Raw genomic sequence first — 19,335 nt, 5'->3', positions numbered from 1 at the left:
TTCTGAATTTTGGGAACAGAATTCAAATTTTTGGGTATACTATGCCTTTAAAAATAAAGGTTATGTCAGAGCTGATAGCCTCATGGGCATGTTTCGCCGTTGTGCTTCCGGCGTCCTGAGTTTGAGTCCTGGCTTGCAGACCTTTGCCGATCCTGCCCCCTTTCTCACTCCCACTTCACTTCCTGTCCTATCTAAATAAAGGCATAAAACTCCAAAAATAAATCTTAAATTTTTTTATTTTTAATTAAATACAAATAAAGGTTCAAAGAGGTTAAAAAAATCTGACAAATAAATATCACCACACCATAGTTAACTGATTACATTAAGACCTGAAATTAAACATTTTGGTTTTTTTAAATATTTAGTGTAAAAATGCAAATGTGACATTATCCGATTAAATATGCACTAATTTGCATACAGTTGAAGAACTAAAGTGTGAACATTGGATAAAGCCAGGTTCAAAATACTTGTTTCATTTTGTTGACATTAGAGTCAAAGGTTTTAACAGAAAGGATTGTTGATATCTCTTATTATCGTGAATCAGAAAATACTGTCAAACACCATAAAAAAAAATCATTTTATCCATGTTTTTAGGAATTAAATGTTAATTTTAATGTATAAAAGCAGGCAAATTATAATGTATATGAACAAACCCATTTGTAAAAACCTTTAGAATAAAACTGTAATGTTTAGTGTATATACTACTAAAGTGGAAATCTCTGAGATTTCAGTGCATGAGAAAAAGCTGATTTTGAGAAAATGGCCTTTAAATATGTGTATTATATCTAAAATACAGACACAAACAGAAAAAGTCCCATAAATACATAGATTAATAAATAAACAAACACTAAAAGTGTATTTTGCATGTTTTCTTTATGCTAGTATATGAAATAGCCCAAAATTTCGACATTGACCAGTGCATGAAAAAAGTTTTTGCCTGTAGTGTCTTGCCTTAAAACAATAATTTTTGTTATTGTGAAAAACATTTTTAATATCAGAAAAACCTTTTTCCACAATAAAGAATATTTTTTACAATGGGTAGGTTTCATGGAACTATAAAAGCCAATAAAGAACCTTTATTTTTAAGAGTGTGAACCAAATATCTGACAGTCTTTTTCATGTTGCAATGGCTACATAGTAGAATCGATTGCATAAATCATCAGATTTGAATCCACAAGAGCAGCTGTCCCAGTTAAGCAATGAGCCATAGTAGAGGAACATCCCTCCATCTGGAGGGATTCACAAAACCCCTGCAAAAGGTCAATTACCATTTTTATAATGATGTGGATGGGGATTTGCTTGTTTGCAGCAACATCTAAGTTTAATTGCGCAGTTAATAACACAAAATGTCTTCCCAAAATTGGCAAACAGATCCCACCTATTGGATATCAGAGGCTGAGGGAGGGAAACAGTCTGAGAAGGAGAGAGAAAAAGACTGAGAGGGGCAGAAATACTTGAAAAGGGGGCAATAACCCAGTCAGAATCCTAAAGCTAGTGTTGTTTTTATTTCAGTGGGCAAAATCTATAATACACACACACACACACACACATACATCAGAACGCTTTTAAATCAGAGCGCATTTAAAAACTACAGCGAGCTAAAAACAGAAAAACAGCAAATTTTTGGGTGTCCTGCCTTTTCATTTTCATAAGATTAAAGGGACTTCTGCATCTAGAGTGGGTCGCCTCAAAGGCATTGACTCTACTGTACCGCTATAAACTAAGCTCGCAGGCATTCAATGTTACAGTGATGAATAAACACGAAGAGCGTGTTTGTGTGGGTACCATCACGTGGTCTGTGTTGATATGCAGAAACTGCTCTAATTCTGAGAGAAGTCAGTAATTTCCCTCAGGTGCCCGCCTCAGGCCCTGCGGCGGTGCGTAGGCCTCAGGAGTGCTCAAAGATTAAGGGTTTACAGTTGGCACATTAGCTGCTAAATGAATCTTGCTCTGTCACTGGTAACGGGGCCACCTAGCTGTCAGATACATTTCGCTATAGTCCTACTCCACCTACTGCCTAAATATACCCTTCAACACGGTAATGTACACATATGCTTACCTACAGTAGCTAATCTTACCGACTATTAAATATTTTTTTATTTTGCTTTGACCTTTATCCCCCTTTATCAATACAGATAGTAAAAAGATGGTATTAAATGCAAGGTAAAAGAAGTGAGAATGGAATCAGAAAAATATAAATATTTATATTTGTCTGGTTTCAAGTTTTATATTCTAATATAAATTATGGAAATGGTTCGGCAATGTAGTAGTGAAATTTTTTTTTATTTCTTTTTATAAGTAACTTCTACACATCTAAAATAAAAATGCAGGTTTTTAGGGCTTTTTAAAAATTGTTTTAATTAAAAAAAAAAAACTTTAAAAAATGTTTTATTTTATTACCATTGTACCGAAAACAACAAAAAATGATTTAGCTGCATTTTTATGCACTCACAATACTACACAGTTTAAACAAAACAAAGTAAAAAAAAAAAAAACAGATACTGTAACTACTGTAATAGTACTAATAAATAACCAGATTTATAAACAGTATTTATCGTCAATAAATCCAATTTGCTTCAGTCTCATATTTTAACTAACTGAATATTGCTTGCGATATTTAAACAATATTTTAACCATACTTTTTTAACTGAATTAGTTTTTTTTTTCATAATGACCAGGTTTATGTTGATTCTAAGCAATTTGAATAAAAGTATTTTTGAAAATATGATTATTTAAATGAAGTGCTTTCATGTTTAATTTATGTATGATCGACAAATATGTCAAATATTGTTTGTGTTAAAATGGTGTAATCCAAATGATTTGAACTTATATTGAATATATAATTCAAATACATAAATTGTAAATTTAGACCTAAATATTTTTTGTCTTCATGAAGCCCCCCCCCCCCCCCCTTTTTTTTTTTTTTTTTTTTTTTTTGATATCCTAACAGGGAGGAAACTGTTTCAGCAAATTCATCACCAAAAGAATATCTAGATCCAAACCACACACACACACACACACACACACACACACTTGGGTGGGCAAATTAGCCAGCCATCAGTACTCCAAATCAGCTCAGTTTTTGTTTTGAGTGTGGGGTGTTAAGTTACCCAGCGGTACCCCACAGGAGGGAGTTGTGTTGTTTTCTCTCTTTGCTTTGGTGCATGTCGATACATGCTAGTGGAGCGTGAAAAGCCGCTGCTACAACAGCGTCCACTCAAACAGTTCTTCTTCTCCCCCTTTAAATCCCCAAACAAGGATTGTGGGCGGTGTGGCGGAGCCAAACACACTTCAGCCGAATGGGATCAAACACTACGGAGGCACTCGACGTGTGTGGACACCAGTCAGTCTCGCCCCCTCTGGGACACACCCTTCTCATAATGACCCTGTCCCCATGCTGCCCTCCACAACCCAGCAGATAAGCCACTAGCGTCTGTGTGTTTTATGAGCCTCTAATGGCCTCTGCACGCATGAGTACAGCTTAAAACAGTAGAGCACGCTTGTTCTGTCCTCCCCCCTCTGCTAGCCCTGCTAAACACAAATACACACATTCTGGACAATCCTCTCCCTCACATCTTTAAAAGGGTAGTGCACCCACTTACAGTGATATTTACTCACTCACATGTCATTCCGAACCCCTTCCAATGCTTTTGCTTCCACAAATGACAAAAGGAGATGTTTAGCAGGATGCTCAAGCTGCTTTTTTACTTAAAATGAAAAAGAGTGATCAGACGCTATCAAGCTCCAACAATGACAAAAAGCACCATAACAGTAGTTGATATGTGAGTTGTGCACCATATTTTAAGTTTTTTTTTTTTTTTTTGTGTGTGTGTGTGTGTGTGTGTGTGTGTGTGTGTGTGTGTAAAGAACAGACAAAAGAACAGACAACTATTACAATAGTAATATTTCATATTCAAGATTATAAAATTAGTGAGTTTTGATTATGAATTGTCACAGAGTTACTACTACTGTTGTTGTAAACTGAGTGAACTATTTCAAGTTTGAAAACCCCATATATGGAGAAGACCTTGTTCAGGAGTTAGAAATACATGAATGACAAGCTACTGATCACCTTCAAGGACACATATATGGTAAAAGACATTTTGTGCACAAAGTGTATTGAATAATTTAAAAGAACAGTTCACCTAGAAATTAAAATTTGCTGAACATTTACTCACCCTCAGGCCATCCGAGATGTAGATGAGTACAGATTTAAAGAAATTAAGCCTTACAGCACTTACTTACCAATGAAGAAAGCAATATCATGGATAGACAACTCATATTTTAGCCTGAAGCAATGATTTGAAGTTAAAAACACCCTGATGGATTTGTTTATTACAAACACACAGCTTTTCTCTTTACAAAACATTAATTGATGGACAGGAGTCGTGTGGATTACTTGTGGATTATTATGATGTTTTTATCAGCTGTTTGGACTCTCATTCTGACGGCACCCATTCACTGCAGAAAATCCTTTGATGAGCAAGTGATGAAATGCAAAATGTCTCCAAATCTGTTTTGATGAATAAACAAACTCATCTACATCATGGATGGCCTGTGTGTGAGTAAATTTTAAGCAAATTTTCAATTTTGCTTTTTGTCACATTTGGAGCTTGACTGCTCCGGTTCACAGTTCATCTTTTGTATTCCACAGAGGAAAAGCAAGTACAGACAGATTTGAAACAACATATAGCTGTGAGTAAATGATGCCAGAAGTTTCATTTTTGGGTAAACTATCCCTTTCAAACTTGTTTTACAAATGCCCACAATGCAATGCGAGAAAATAAAGAGCTGTCAGGCACAGACCTTCCCTCCTGTTTTTTATTTTTGGCTTTGCACTGTGAAATGGCCCGGTGTGTCGAGGAGGATGAATAATTAAACGGCTCTTTAAGATGTCTTAGTGAGTTTTTCGGCACCATGCACTCTATGTAAGATCTCCGGATGTCTTCCTTCCTCTCGCTTCCTTTCGCTCCCCTGGCCAGGGCTTGCCGTCGCCATGGCAACCGCTCACATTTCACACACTTGAGAACAGTATATCATGCAACGGTCAAGGCTAAAACAGGAAATAGCAGTCTGTGCTTAGTCGTGGCATTCAGAAGCATGTTTACAGCCAGTAATAAAAGCCAAACGCATGGTGGCGACTATAAACATGGACGCTGACATACACATATTATAATACACAGCCCCTGACTTCAGAGTGTATTTATAGAAGTAACTGTGAGGAAGCAGAGAAATCAGGACACACTTTATATAACAGGGACAAACACTTTTTTGTAAATGACTTGTAGAGCCAGACTGCTCTCAGGTCAGCAGACTGTGCAGTTTACTGTATGACCGTCACACTCAAATCCACTTCCCACTGACCTCAGAGCCCCCGTGAGCAGTCAGAGAGAGCGCTAGAGTTACGAGGTGAACCCGTGAGACATGCCCAGATAAGACCTTGAAACCAGGGATGGTTTATTTGTTTTGGCATTTTCAGTAAAGCGGACATAAAACAGAGCAAGACATTTTTTGAAGGGCACATCAATGTAGCAGCACAAAGCGCTATACACGTTACATCTCTGATAATGCACACGGAACATCCACACAAATCTTTTCAGGCACACCTCTGTTAAAAGAGCCGTTAAACCAGGGTGTAGGGTTGAAAATCCACAAAGACTTTTGCTTTCTTGTCCCAAACCTGGCTTCCATAACTAAAGGGCCCTTAGGAAGTCCTGAGGACACAGAGGTGCTGATAAGGCTATAGGCCAATATGTGTATACACTGGGGTTGTGCTGATTGTCACACTTTTAGTACAGTGGGAAAGCTGCAATCTGCTGATTGGTCAGTTTGAATAACAACTGATCCTTCACAGGGAGCTTGATTGACAGGTGATCTGACCAATCATAACGCCGAATCAGCCATTTCGTCTGACAAACAAACCAGAGAGTAGACAAGAGAGTAGATTAACGTCGGTGGACTTAAATTTGAAACATGGTGTGTACTGACATCTTTCGGCGGTTGAAATAAAATACCTTCTGATGTTCATTCATGTTTATTTTGTGCATTCTACATTCATGCTGGGTACAATTAACTGTATGTGTTTTTTTATACTTCATCTATTTTGTAACCAATTTGAGTGTAACCATAATGAAATACTGTTATTAAGCCATTTCAATTATATATACTACTATTCAAAAGTTTGGGATCAGTAAGTTTTATAATGTTTTTTAAAGAAGTATCTTATGCTCACCAAGGCTGCATTTATTTGATTGAAAATACAGTAAAACAGTTATATTGTGAAATATTTTTACAATTTAAGATAATGGTTTTCTGTATTCCTGTGATGGCAAAGCTGGATTTTCATCAGCCATTTCTCCAGTCTTCAGTGTCACATGATCGTTCAGAAATCATTCTAATATTCTGATTTATTATCAATGTTGGAAACAGTTGTGCGGCTTAATTTTTATTTTAATTATTTATTTGGGAACCTGTGATACTCTTTGCGGAATTCTGTAAAAAGAACAGCATTTATTCAAAATAAAAATCTTTTGTACCGATCTAAGTCTTTACTATCACTTTTATCAATTTAACATATCCTTTCTGAATAAAAGTATTAATTTCTTTCAATTTTAATAATATTTCACATTAATGTTTTTACTGTATTTTTAAAATTAAAAAAAGTAGCCTCGATAATCAGAAAAGTCTCCCTTCAAAAAATTACCACTGAAGTGCTACCAATTGCAATACAATACAGTCACACAACAGCAACACTCTCACATATTTTGCTATTCTAACTGAGCTTATTTCCATTGTTGGTATAAGTAGCAGTGGGTGGTAATAAACAAGAAATGTACATTTTTATACCATCAAGCTTATAAAGTTTCTTTAATCATTCTGCAATCCTCAGCCTGAACCACTGTAGTGAACGCACTCTTACAGCGGGACGGTAGAGCGGCAGGACGGTGATTGTTAAGTGCGGACAGCTTTACAATAGCAGCTTTCAATAAACTTTACACATTCCACAGAGCAATTAGCATGAGCCATGCCACTTGATGATTTCAATTTGCTCAGTAAGACGCAACACCCACGAACCTCCGTCTGAGAGACAATGCAGAGAACAGACGCTCTGCCACCAGTCTCAGAGATGAGTGCTTGATGAGTCTGGAAGACCAAAAGTCTTTCTCCTGATTAATGTTTCTAGTTCTGTCCTATCTGCTTTCTGTCCGTCTCCCTGTTATTTTTCTCTTTTTCCAAATGGGAAGATTGAATTGACAAGGAAAAATGGATTTGGAGGAGATGAGCCACACATAATTAGTGCTGCTTGCTTAGGTAAACATCACTATTATTATTGTTCAGTCATAATAATTTTTCAAAACCCCTATCACTAATTTTAAGCTTCATCCTGAACTGTTATAGTCAGGAATGAAACCTCAAATTGTGCAGCTTGTTAAAGCACTGCTACTTTTGTTGCTGAAGTAATAGTCAGCGAACAGTTTAGCAACTACTCCAAACAGGTTAGCAACCGCCCAGAACACCACAGCAATCGCATAACAATATGCTAAAAAACACTCCAAACAACTTAGCAACTACATAGCAATACCAAAGCAACCACCCAAAACACCGGAAGGATGCGAGAACACAGAACACAACCTTATGAGTATTGAGATTTGCTGCGTTCTTGCTTAACTGACCACATAATCACAGCATAAGCAGTGGCCAGTGAACCCTAAATATAACATAACATTACAAACAAAACTTATTAAAACATTTTAAACTATTATAGATAATATTTACATACCATATAATTGTATATCGTTTTATTTTACAGCGTTATATGTTTAACTATGACTATGTTAAGATTCATTTTAATATGACAATAAAAATACTGCAGACTTTCTGCGGGTCTTATAACATTATTAAAATTAAGTAAAACAAAACGATAAATGTTTACTTTCAAGAGCCGTCAAGCATTTGCGAGAGCAAGTTTAAAGCTTGCAGGTTTCTGTACACTGACCGCCCGCAGCGTCTTCTGGGATTTCAAACGGCTGGATTCTCTAAAGTCTGCACTTGATGCATCCCTGATATCAAGAACACATCCAGGCACTTCCATGCATCCTCTGAACTTGCGTTCTTGAGAATTGGAATTGAACTTCGACAGTTAATGATGATGTATAGCGAGAACACAAGGACGCAAGATCGCTAAAGAATGCATATTGAGAAACAGCCTCAGAACAACTTAGCAACTCCCAAAACACCATGGCAACCTTCCAGGATACATTAGAAACCACCTAGCAACCACCCAGGATGCTTTAGCAACCTCCTAACACCCTAGCAACCAAACAAAAACTGCTGTATTCTGCCCAAGTATATTAATGAGCTCACCATATTGAGCTAGTTTTAGAAGAGTGGAAATGTCCTGGATGAGGCATATTTTTAGCATTTTTTTTTCTTTCACTCAACCCAATCTAATCCACCCTCTTTCTTTCTCTCTGTCACTTCATTTTATTGTCTACACTAGCCTGACAAAAATGGAGATTTATTCTTATTTCAGCTGAGTCATACAGACACAATGCCTTCCTTCCTCAGTGGGAGTGGGAGAATGAGATGGAGAAAATATGGGATTGAAAGAGGGAAAGATGGAGAGATAGACAGACCTCAGGTAAAATACAAAAAAAAAAAAAAAAAGAAAGAAAAAATCTGACCCAGAGGCAGTCAGTGTCTATTCAGAGTCAATATATTCTTTTGAGCTCCAAAAATCAGATCACTGGACAAAACACTTCTATTTTTTATTTTTTCATAAATTACTGTCGTGTCATTCTAAAATTGTCCTTGCACTCATCCTGACTCAGACGCCTTGTTTTAGGCATGGGACGCAACATTTTTACTGCTTGATAAATATAAGCAGCACAGCACAAAGTTTAATGTGCTCATCGTCTCCTAATTAGGATCTTAAATAAATAAACAGAAATTCTGCTTTGCATGTTAAATCTGACTGGACGTTACTTATTACTAATTATCATTACTTATTTTATATTAACTTGTTGAAATACTTCTAAAATATTTCCAGATTTGAATCAAATTTTGGATTCCCAGATTTGAATGGAAACCCCACTGTATATTTACATTTATACAGTATGTTGCATGTTATGTTGGCTGGGTCTTGTGAAATGATGAGACAAGGGTTCCCCAGACATTTTTCCCTGATGCTGAAAGGCAAATAGCTTTTAGAACAGACCCCCCATCGTTAAGCCAGGGTGGCATCAGAGGCAGAGATGAATACATTTCAATGTGACTTCTTAGTCACTCATCTGACTCATGTAGGTTCAAAGCAGCCGCTGTAGTAGAGAATGAAAGAATTTCTGAAATGAAAATTTATTCATCCAGCTCTAGAGAAGACAGGTAATGTCACTAACATGACAACACAGCGCTCTATTGTGCTCTCTTTGCACCCCTTCTCTCTCTGTTTCTTTCGTTCTTTCAACTAATTCAAAGAGAGGAAGAAATGCAGAACAATTATGACACAGCAGCTATTTATCAACGGTGAAATCTGAGGAATGGCAGGTGAACTGAGCACAAGGAACATTTTCAGCCTGATCCCCTGAAGCAAAGCCTCCAGCCAACAGAAACTCTCCCACAATCTTTCATTACTGCTTATTACACGAAGAAAACACATGCATGTATTCACATGCTCTATGTTTTCTACTGTAAGCATGCATTTCTGTAGAATTGTGTAGAGATTTTCAAAAGTAGCCATGTGTTCTGATAAAACAAACTGTTTTGCGAGTTAAAATGTTGACTACATTTGCACTATCTAGGTCTGTTAGACCACAAAAAGCATTTAGGGTACATTGTAAAAAATATTGTTGTTTGACATAGGCAGTCATATCTTAAATTAATGTTCTTGGCTCTGGGCTCAGTCACCAGCATTTGTTGCGCAATGATGATTTCCACAAATATGTATCTCCCTCCTTTTCTTAAAAAAAATAAATTTATATATATATGTGTGTGTGTGTGTGTGTGTGTATTTATTTAAACAAAACATACAGTGAATCACATTTATCAAATTAGATTACCGATAACCCTAATAACATTGCAGGAAGGGAACACTAAGCAAGGATGAAAGGATGGAAAGTGCACAAACACACACACTGACATAAAAGTACATACACACATTCTCATACACATACTAGACGTGACTACATTTTCAAAACACGGCTCAGTTTTGTCACGTCCATTTTGATACAACTCTTGTAGAACAGAGAGGAGATAAAAGAGGAAACGTGCAAGACAGCAAGGCAGGCAGGAGACAGCATTCTCGTTCCAGCGCACACTTGCAGGCGTTGAGAATAATAAGGTCTGAAAAGCATTACTGAAAGAGTTCCACAGCTCCGTCCAATCCTGACAGCCTTTCTTCTCAGCAAGCGAGTGACTTAGCTCCTGAATTTCAAACTGTTGCGGCTGGGAAAAACAGAGAGATGCATCTCACTGTAATTCATCAGAACTCAAAAACAAAAGTTAGTTTAACGTGTTTCTTGCATGATGAATACATTCGGCTTGTGGGAAGAGAGTTTTAGAAATTTTGGTTAGTGTACTTTAAAGGTGTGAAATTTTTCTGCATTTCTTTGCCGCTTTCAAACAGTGGACGTGACCAGTATGTATGCACTTCCAATGCATATGTCACAGCTCATCAAGGATGTTTTGTGTCCTAATCCTATTGGTCTGGAATGATTTAATGCAAACATGAAGGGAAATTTACTATAACGACCTATAGACCACACTGAGTCACAGAGAGGGGAAACGTGCACTCCGGATAACTGGGACATCTACTCAAGACTTCCTACATCTTTATTGTTACTGTCATGCCTCATAAAAAAACTGACCTCTTTACAGTTAATATGTGCACCTCAATGAGCAAATCATGCAACTTGATAAAGTAACCACTCGGTGACCTCCCGGAACAACCTGGAAATGATAGAAAGCACCTAGCAGCCATACAAAACACCCTAGAAACACCATAGCAAACATCCTAGCATTATGAGGGATTTTCACAAATATGTAAAAAGTTATAAATCACTGAGCCTCCTTTCACTAATTGAGCAACAGAAGCAGAGTTTGTGTTCTACAGCATTTCTAAACACAGCCACAGCCTTCTACAGGCTTTGAACTTCAGAGGTGCTACTCAACATGAAGAGGCTGGAAAAAACCCAGGAAAGAGCAAAAGAGAGGAAAGAGGGGGGTTTATTTGGATCGTTTTTCATGGAGTGTCAAAAGGGCTTCCACAATCACCAAATCAATCCCGACCCACTGGTAACTGGGCGAGAGGTGAGAGGTGCTTAGCTGTGAGAGAGTGTGAGAAAATAACAGCGAGCGAGAGACAGAGACAGAAAGATAGAGGGGGGGCAATGATCAGTTTTGCAGTGAAACTGAAGGAGTAAATCTCACTGGTAATCCCTTACTAAATAGTTCTTAGAACTTCTTGGTCTTTGTGTGGTTGTGTGCTTGTCTTTTCCGTCAGTAACAAGTCTGTTAAAATCCAATAAGAGAGCTGGATATGGACCACTACAGTGCTGCAATACAAACCACTAGTGTGCAGGATCAGTACACATTTCACACAATTTACCACAAGCTTTTGCTATAACAAGATCTCAGGACAGAATAAAGCTACATGCACTTAAAAATAAGAAAATGATTTTACACTTTTTAATCAAATAAAATATATAAATGCATACGCCAGCATTCATAAGTTTGATGTCAGTAAGTTGTTGTTTTAAATTTCTTTACTTTATGCCACAAGGATGCATTTAATTTTATATATATATATATATATATAGAGAGAGAGAGAGAGAGAGAGAGAGAGAGAGACAGAGAAAAGAGTTCTGATCAAATAAATGCAATTGTAAAATATTAAATTATAATAAATTAAAAATAACTTGATTCTTAATTCCCATTATCTTCTCGCATAACAAATCAATATTTTTGTCTGTTTATTTATTTGCATACGTATTCTTGTTTTATCAAACTTCCTATATTAGGATACAATCAATTACTCCTACATGGAATATCCGGTTTCACCCAGATATACATCACATTATGGACTTAAAATGGGATGCAAATGGAAATTCCAGTCGACTTTAACGAATAGGCTAAACATGCCCCCTATCTGTGTTCGCACTCGCTTACAATTTATGGCAAGTTAAGAAGTTTCTAGGAGACTTCCATTTTGAAACTAAATGACATCTGGGCTGCCATGACTGACAAAGTGCCAGTGATCGACCTGTCACCAATAAAAGCCATAGTCAAAAGACCTGCAGCTAGTCCGTCTAGTGACTTCACCGCAAATCTTCATCTCAGAGAGTACAAGAACACACACACGAAAAAAAAAAAAAAAAACTAAATATTTTAGACTCGTTGTACTTTAGAGTGGAAAGACAAAATGCAAAATCTTCTTGAAAAGTGTTATCTCTGAAATGAAGCTGGCTTGCGCTTTCTTCTCCTGCCTTTGAACCCATTTCACATCCATCTTTTCATAAAAAAGATTATTTAGCCTTAATAACTTATTTGCCTTTTATAAACTTCCTCTAAAACGGCGAATTATATCAAACTGGCATCTTAGATCTAATTGATGTTTCAATAGCTATGCAACATCCAGGGCCTTGACAAGCAGAAGAAAACTTCGCTTTAATATTCAATGGCATATTTGAGAAAGAATGATGGCGAAGGGTGCAGTGCGTGCAACAAGGTTTTGTGCACTAGCACTTCTGAGCTCAGCAGATATCCCTCCTACAAATATGGCAGCCTTTGCAGGTGTATCGCTGTCGCCTCCCCACGCGTCAGATAATGTCACAGCCACAAAAGAGTTTACAAAACACACAGCTAACTGCCAATTATTTTGAGCAAGTTGCTGCCTGCACGGCACCTCTATGCAGCGCTCAAAAGCCGCTCTTCGAGAGGGTGTGTTGTGATTTTCTTTGTCATATAAGCGTGTTTAAGAGGGTGATGATATATAACTATATATAACTAAGCACTCATTCGCATTCATCAGATACTCATTATGGTACAGGGGTTTATGTAACTAAACAAAAAAAGTAAAGTAATGATCAGGCTGTGAGTGAGCAACTAGAGATGCTCTGCTGTGTTGCTGTAGGAAGTGGATGTCTGCTGGGCTTTGGACTGCCGTGAGTGTCACACTTGCACCTTGGATGGGAAACATATTTATAATAACAGCTCTCAAACCGCACTTCCATTAGTGTACTGCTTTAAATGCCACCAGGTTAATTAAATCTCTGATTACTATGATTCATACGCATGAGTCTCATCAAAAAAAAACATGTGGAAGGATCCAGCACATACTAAGGAGAGATTTGAACAAAGAAATTTTCAGGACAAGAATATCAAGTATATCAGGACGATGGACCATGCGCTGTGAAACAAACCAAGCCATCGGTCAATGTCTTTAGAGTTTGTCGAGAATTAATTTCCAGTCAAATTAAATATAGATCACATCTTAGGTGCACTGAAGGCAAATTCATTTAGGTGTCTAAAGAAACGCTTCCGGGCATGTCAATAAGTCAACCACGTGTGTCATTGGGCCACAGTAGGCATTAGTCTTTTACTGGATAAAACTGTTAAGAGGTGGATTGGTTCAACAGCATAAACTGCGACCAAACTGTGCTTTGTGCTCATGAACCAACCATGTGATTCTAATTTTGCATAACGTCCTGTCTTCTATCCTCATCTCTATCAATAGAGAGCAGCAAAATTCACATGCAACAAATAGGAAGTCTATTATCTATAAAACGTTACTTATTGCTATTGCATTGAATAAATAAACTAAAATTGTTATAACTGTTATCGTTAACATTTACTCTCCAAGTGCTGGGACCAAGATACCCAGGAAAAGTGCACAACAAGCCATCCAATCCTCTGCCTGCTGAGGCTAATGAGTGTAATAAGGCTTTCATTGCAGCCATTATTAAAATAGGCAAGGAAACAGCCACGAGGTCTAGTTTAAGAAAAAGGTTTGCTATTGTAGATTTAACTTTAAAAGGGTTCTGTGTACAAAACAATTCGTTTTTAGGCACGCAACAAGCATTAACCCTATATGGTACACATTATTGTCTAACGGTGGAATATTTTATAAACTACTTAAAAAAAATAATAATAATAATAATTACGAAATTTAAAGAAAAACAGCTCTTTTTAAACCAGAGCAAACAAATCAAATAATCACCCATCCAGCTTATTCCTTTAGGACCTAGCCAGGTACATGAATATGAGCCTTTTTTTGAAGGAAAGGCTCATCTAAAGAGCATGCAAATAAACCAAGATCCCTTCTTGTAGTAGAACTGATGCAGGTAAAAATGAATAGAGAGCAGTTGTCAGTGGAACAAACAACACATTAAGGACAAAATGGTTTATAGCATGTAAATACGGTAAGACACGTCACTCTACCTTGTAGCAGGACTCCCTTGTTTTTTCTGTAAAAGGGACTTCCTGGCCAAATTGGAGGACTGGACATACTGTAAAGAAAACACAGTGGAGAGAATGATGAGAAAGTGACACAAACAGATGATGCACAACTGACAGATGGACTGCAATCCTGAAAAACAGACAGCGAAATGGCATGAAAGATATTTTAAGAGATAAACAGTGCCAAAAGACAGAGAAAGCAAGAGTGAGACAGACAGAGAGAGAGCGCATGTACACATTCACAAAGAAATACCATGGTGAGCGTAGCTTCTGCCAGTTTTAATGTTGATACTGTAAAATCATAAATTAATACAGGATCACACTTCAAGTTATGAAGTTAGGAGATCATGTTATCACAATTTTACATTAATAACATTAACGGATGCAGCTGGAGTGGGTGCCATCAGAATGCTGGTTAAACCATCACAATAATCCATAAATAATCCACATGACTCCAGTCCATCAATTACCATACTATAAAGTGAAAAGCTTGCGTGTTTGCAAGAAACAGATCCAGGTGATTTAACTGTAAACCATTGTTTCTGGCCAAAATATAAGTCCTAAATCCATAAGGTTTCCTCAAGTGAAAAAGCCCCTGTTGTCCTTTCACATCAAAATCCGCCAATATATTTATTTCTATGCATATTTCACTCACGATTCAGATGAGACATTTGACATTAAAGACACCTTTATGATGGATTTCTTTCTTCACTACACAAAACATTAACTGACGGACTGGAGACACGTGGATTATTTGTGGGTTACTGTGATTTTTTTATTTAGTTTTTTATCAGCTGTTTGGACTCTCATTCTGACGGCACCCATTCACTGCAGAGGATCCACTGGATAAACTTCTCCAAATCTGATCCGATGAAGAAACAAACTCATCTACATCTCAGATGGCCTGAAAGGGAGTAAATTTTCACCGTATTTTCATTTTGGGGTGAACTGTTCCTTCAAGTATTATTATGAGATGAATTATAAAACAACTTTAGAGGGTCTGACCATGTGATTTGTCGGATGAAGGAGCAACCGTAACAGGTAAAGCTTACTAAATCATCACTTCTAGAAAATAAAAAAATCCAACAGAAAATCTAAATCTAAAAAAAAAAAAAAAAATCTGAAACTAGTCAACATTCAATAACCAACTAGTAACTGATATTTTGAAGTTAACATTGGGTACAATGGCAGGTTTTAGTATGGGAACTTCCTCTGCCCCCAGCAAACAGCTGCTGACCGAGTAAACAAAACATGGAGACTTATACAGTGTTGAGACGTGACTATGCAGCAACTCTTTCAAACTGAGCTCTCGTAGCTTTAATCATTACTTTCTCATGTTGAGATGACAGGCTGGCTCAGGTGATGGAGCTTCACAGCGGGAAACTATTCAGCTGAATTAAACACCCCCGACTGGAGGGACCTTTTTTTTTTTTGGAACAAATGAACTGAGCGATCTGGTAAACCATATCAGTGCTCTGTTCTGTCACTCAGGCAGAAAAAACTGGATGTTTATTATTTATTTTTTTATTTGTATTACTGGTTTTGAAAATTGCCTGAAAATAGACATTCGAATATGCCTGTGATGAACAGAGGAAAAAAGCAAGTTACTGTGCTGGCTGTGAGAAATGGGACCAGACTTCAAGCTTGCTCACATATAAAAGCTATTGATTTTTCTTGGTGGTCACAGACATCCGTTGGAGAAGGAGGTCAACAGCCCCTTCATAAAAAGAAATGATGGTATGAGGCAGGATGTGTGTACAAACTCAAAAGGTATCTGAGAAGAGATATGTCAGGGTCACCATAACAAAACATCATACTCATATTGACATATTAGTATAATAAATCAAACAATATATGGTAAATTAATTAATAATTAAATAAAAAAATTAAACCATTAATAAAAAAATAAAAAAAAAAAAAAATAAAAAAAAATAAAGCGATATTATATACATTATTACATTATATAATTAATATAGTAACACATTTTATTACTAAAAAATATTGTATAATTACATTGATCTACTTTGATTATTACTAAATATTTTATATCAATAAAAATTATATATGTATATGTATGTATATATATATATATATATATATATATATATATATATATATATATATATATAAATAAAAATTTATTAATTTAAATTTAAAATATATTAAATTAAAATTTATTAAATTTATTTCAAATATATATAAATATATACATGTATAATAAATTTAAAAATAATATAAAATAAATGATTAAAATAGAAAAGATAAACTATTATAAGTGTTTGCAACTGTATGTTAACTATAACAAGTAATAAATGTTAACCAAATATACTACATGAGAATATTTGTGAAGAATATGAGTGCTTCAAATATGATCAAAGTTCCCAAATTAAGTCGTGAATTTTCTCTTTATCTTTTTCATCTCCTCTAATGATTCTTCATGCTTCTTACTGTTCGCATTCCCAAACACTGATCATCTGTGACAGCAAATATGAATTTCCTGACCTTTTTGTTTGGGATTTGTGAAGTATTGGTCTACTGGAGCATGGTTTCACATTTAGCAGTTCCCACAGAGATTCGAAATGGTTTATCCACATCTCTGTTTTCTGACAGTCCCTTCTGATCTGAATATTTTTTGCTTCAAAGGTTACGAAATATTTTTCCGTGGATTAGCTGCTCGGTTTCGATCAGTTATCTGCTTGTGTACGATTCCTCGCTCAGTGCTCACTGTGAGCTTCACAAATCTAATCAGGAGCAGTCTAATCTTCAATTTAGCTCTCTATCCACTTTCTGCCTCCCTGTAGATTCAGTATGTGTAGACACTGGCTCTGTCGTCTTCCCCTTCTTAATCTTCTTAGAGTATATTAACTAATTGAGAATTAGAACAAACAGAGGTGGCACAGGGCTTTGAGCACATTTGTCTACATGTTGTATTTAAAAGCCCAAGACTGCGGGTTGACGGGGCTGTTTTGGCTCTGAACCTCTCCTGATGAAGGAGTGCTCTACAGTGCATGGCATCTCCAAGCGTCGAGCTAATAAACACAGCACTGCCACTTCACATTTGCTAATCTCCGCAGGGCTGTCAGATTTCAGGTATCTGCCCTGACAATTGAGGATAATTTAGTGTGAGAAGTAATGGAACCTCTCTATTTCTTTACGGATCCATTAATTACAGTGTTCCGTCAGAATGTGTTTGATTTTTTTCCCTCTTTTTTCCCGTTGAGAGTGATTAAAACATATCTCAGCACTGCTCAGACACAGCTTGAGACGAACATCTTCATTAGCATACTAGTCGCCTAGCAACTAAAACATCTCTAACTTTCAACTTTGAGATTTTTTCACTAACCTCACACCTGAGTATAATATTCAGTCATTACTAATGTACAGGATCCAACAGTTCTGAAACTTAAAAAATGAAAGTGTACCATCTTATTATAAGCATAAAGGTAAAAATAAATACTTTTGGGTTTGTTACGTTTACTTTCACTCCATACAACCACAATAAATGAGACCGGTCAGAGTATCAGTGCAGTATAAAAATATTCACACCACAAAAATTAGAAACTTGTATTCACACGGTAAATTTAATTTCTGATTAAGATATTTGAGTTGAACACTTAAGTAGAAAAGGCAGAAAATAATGTAATATTAAACAATTATATTTTAATCATAATTGAAATCATAAATATATTTTAATCCAAATCATAATTTTGTATTATGTCATATTTAATATATATAGTATTTTTCATAATAATAGTTTAATATTTAGATTACATTCAATTAATTTTTTTATTAATTCATATTTTATATAAACAGGTGTACAATTATATTTAATATTTATAGCATTTTAATAACAATATTTTAATATTTTATACAACTATATTATATTCAATTGATTAACATTTTATATATATATATATATATATATATATATATATATATATATATATATATATATATATATATATATATATATTATATATATGTATATATATATATATATACACACACACACACAGTATATATTATGTAATACTTATTATACATTTAAAAAATGAATAAAAAAAAAGGTAGATATTGACCTTGAAAGATTTGATAATGTTGGCATAATCCATATATAAATTATAAATTATATAAAATTATATACAAATTATAAGGCTACAGGAATATACAGCATATATTTAGCCTAACTGTTTAAGAAGAAAAGTGTTCTAATGAAATAACAAAAACATAGACGAAAAAAGTCAGTTTAGTTTTGTTATATCTGAATTCACTATAGCACACTAGGCTTCAAATTAATGAAAGCGAGAGTTAGGCGTAGGTTTTCATGCTGCTGACACAGGCAAAGAAAGACTGTTGGCTGAAGTACAGTATGAAAGAGCAAGATCCCTGCAGTGTTGGGTTCAACATGCCACCTCTCCCTCTTTCTACTTCAAGAGCAGTGTTTATACTCCTAATGCACAAATGCTTTGTATCGGGTTACAGCTATGGTATGTGTTGCCATGGACACAGCATGCCTCATGATAGACGACCCAGGTCCTTTTTTTAATCAGCTGTAAGAACCGAACCAAAAAAGCAGGAAAGCTTTTATGATATTACGTTATTTATATGTTATTATGTGCCCTCCACTCTCTGAACATAATAAAAAGAAATAAGATCTCCAGCTGCAATTATCTGGCCCATGATTTCACCAGTATAATTTAACACATTCAGAGGAGGGAACAATCAAAAAGCTGGTGATGAAATTTGAGCCCAAGAGGCCTGATGTGGCCTTGTATCAATAGCGGCTCTTGTCCTTGACTAAAGGAACTATTACTGTTGCTCATACGTAGTGTTAGTGATTTGAACAAACTCCTATTCAACTTAAGCACAAAACTGTTTGTGCTA

The 19,335-nt window shown here is 35.9% G+C and overlaps 1 protein-coding gene across 4 annotated transcripts in view; it reads right to left on the bottom strand.

The window, feature by feature from the left end:
• The window catches only part of LOC109108079 (forkhead box protein N3-like), an 80,974-nt gene that overhangs the window by 13,430 nt on the left and 48,209 nt on the right, over window positions 1-19,335 (bottom strand). For all 4 annotated transcript variants that reach the window (XM_019121249.2, XM_042773778.1, XM_042773780.1 and 1 more), the window contains exon 4: window positions 14,434-14,501. In XM_019121249.2, coding sequence (XP_018976794.2) covers window positions 14,434-14,501 — 68 coding nt within the window. The remainder of the gene's footprint in view (window positions 1-14,433; window positions 14,502-19,335) is intronic.

This window comes from Cyprinus carpio, chromosome A17, assembly GCF_018340385.1.
Source record: "Cyprinus carpio isolate SPL01 chromosome A17, ASM1834038v1, whole genome shotgun sequence".
Lineage (NCBI taxonomy): Eukaryota > Metazoa > Chordata > Actinopteri > Cypriniformes > Cyprinidae > Cyprinus > Cyprinus carpio.
The sequence above is the reverse complement of the archived record's forward strand: the minus strand, read 5'-3'. Positions and strand labels throughout refer to the sequence as shown.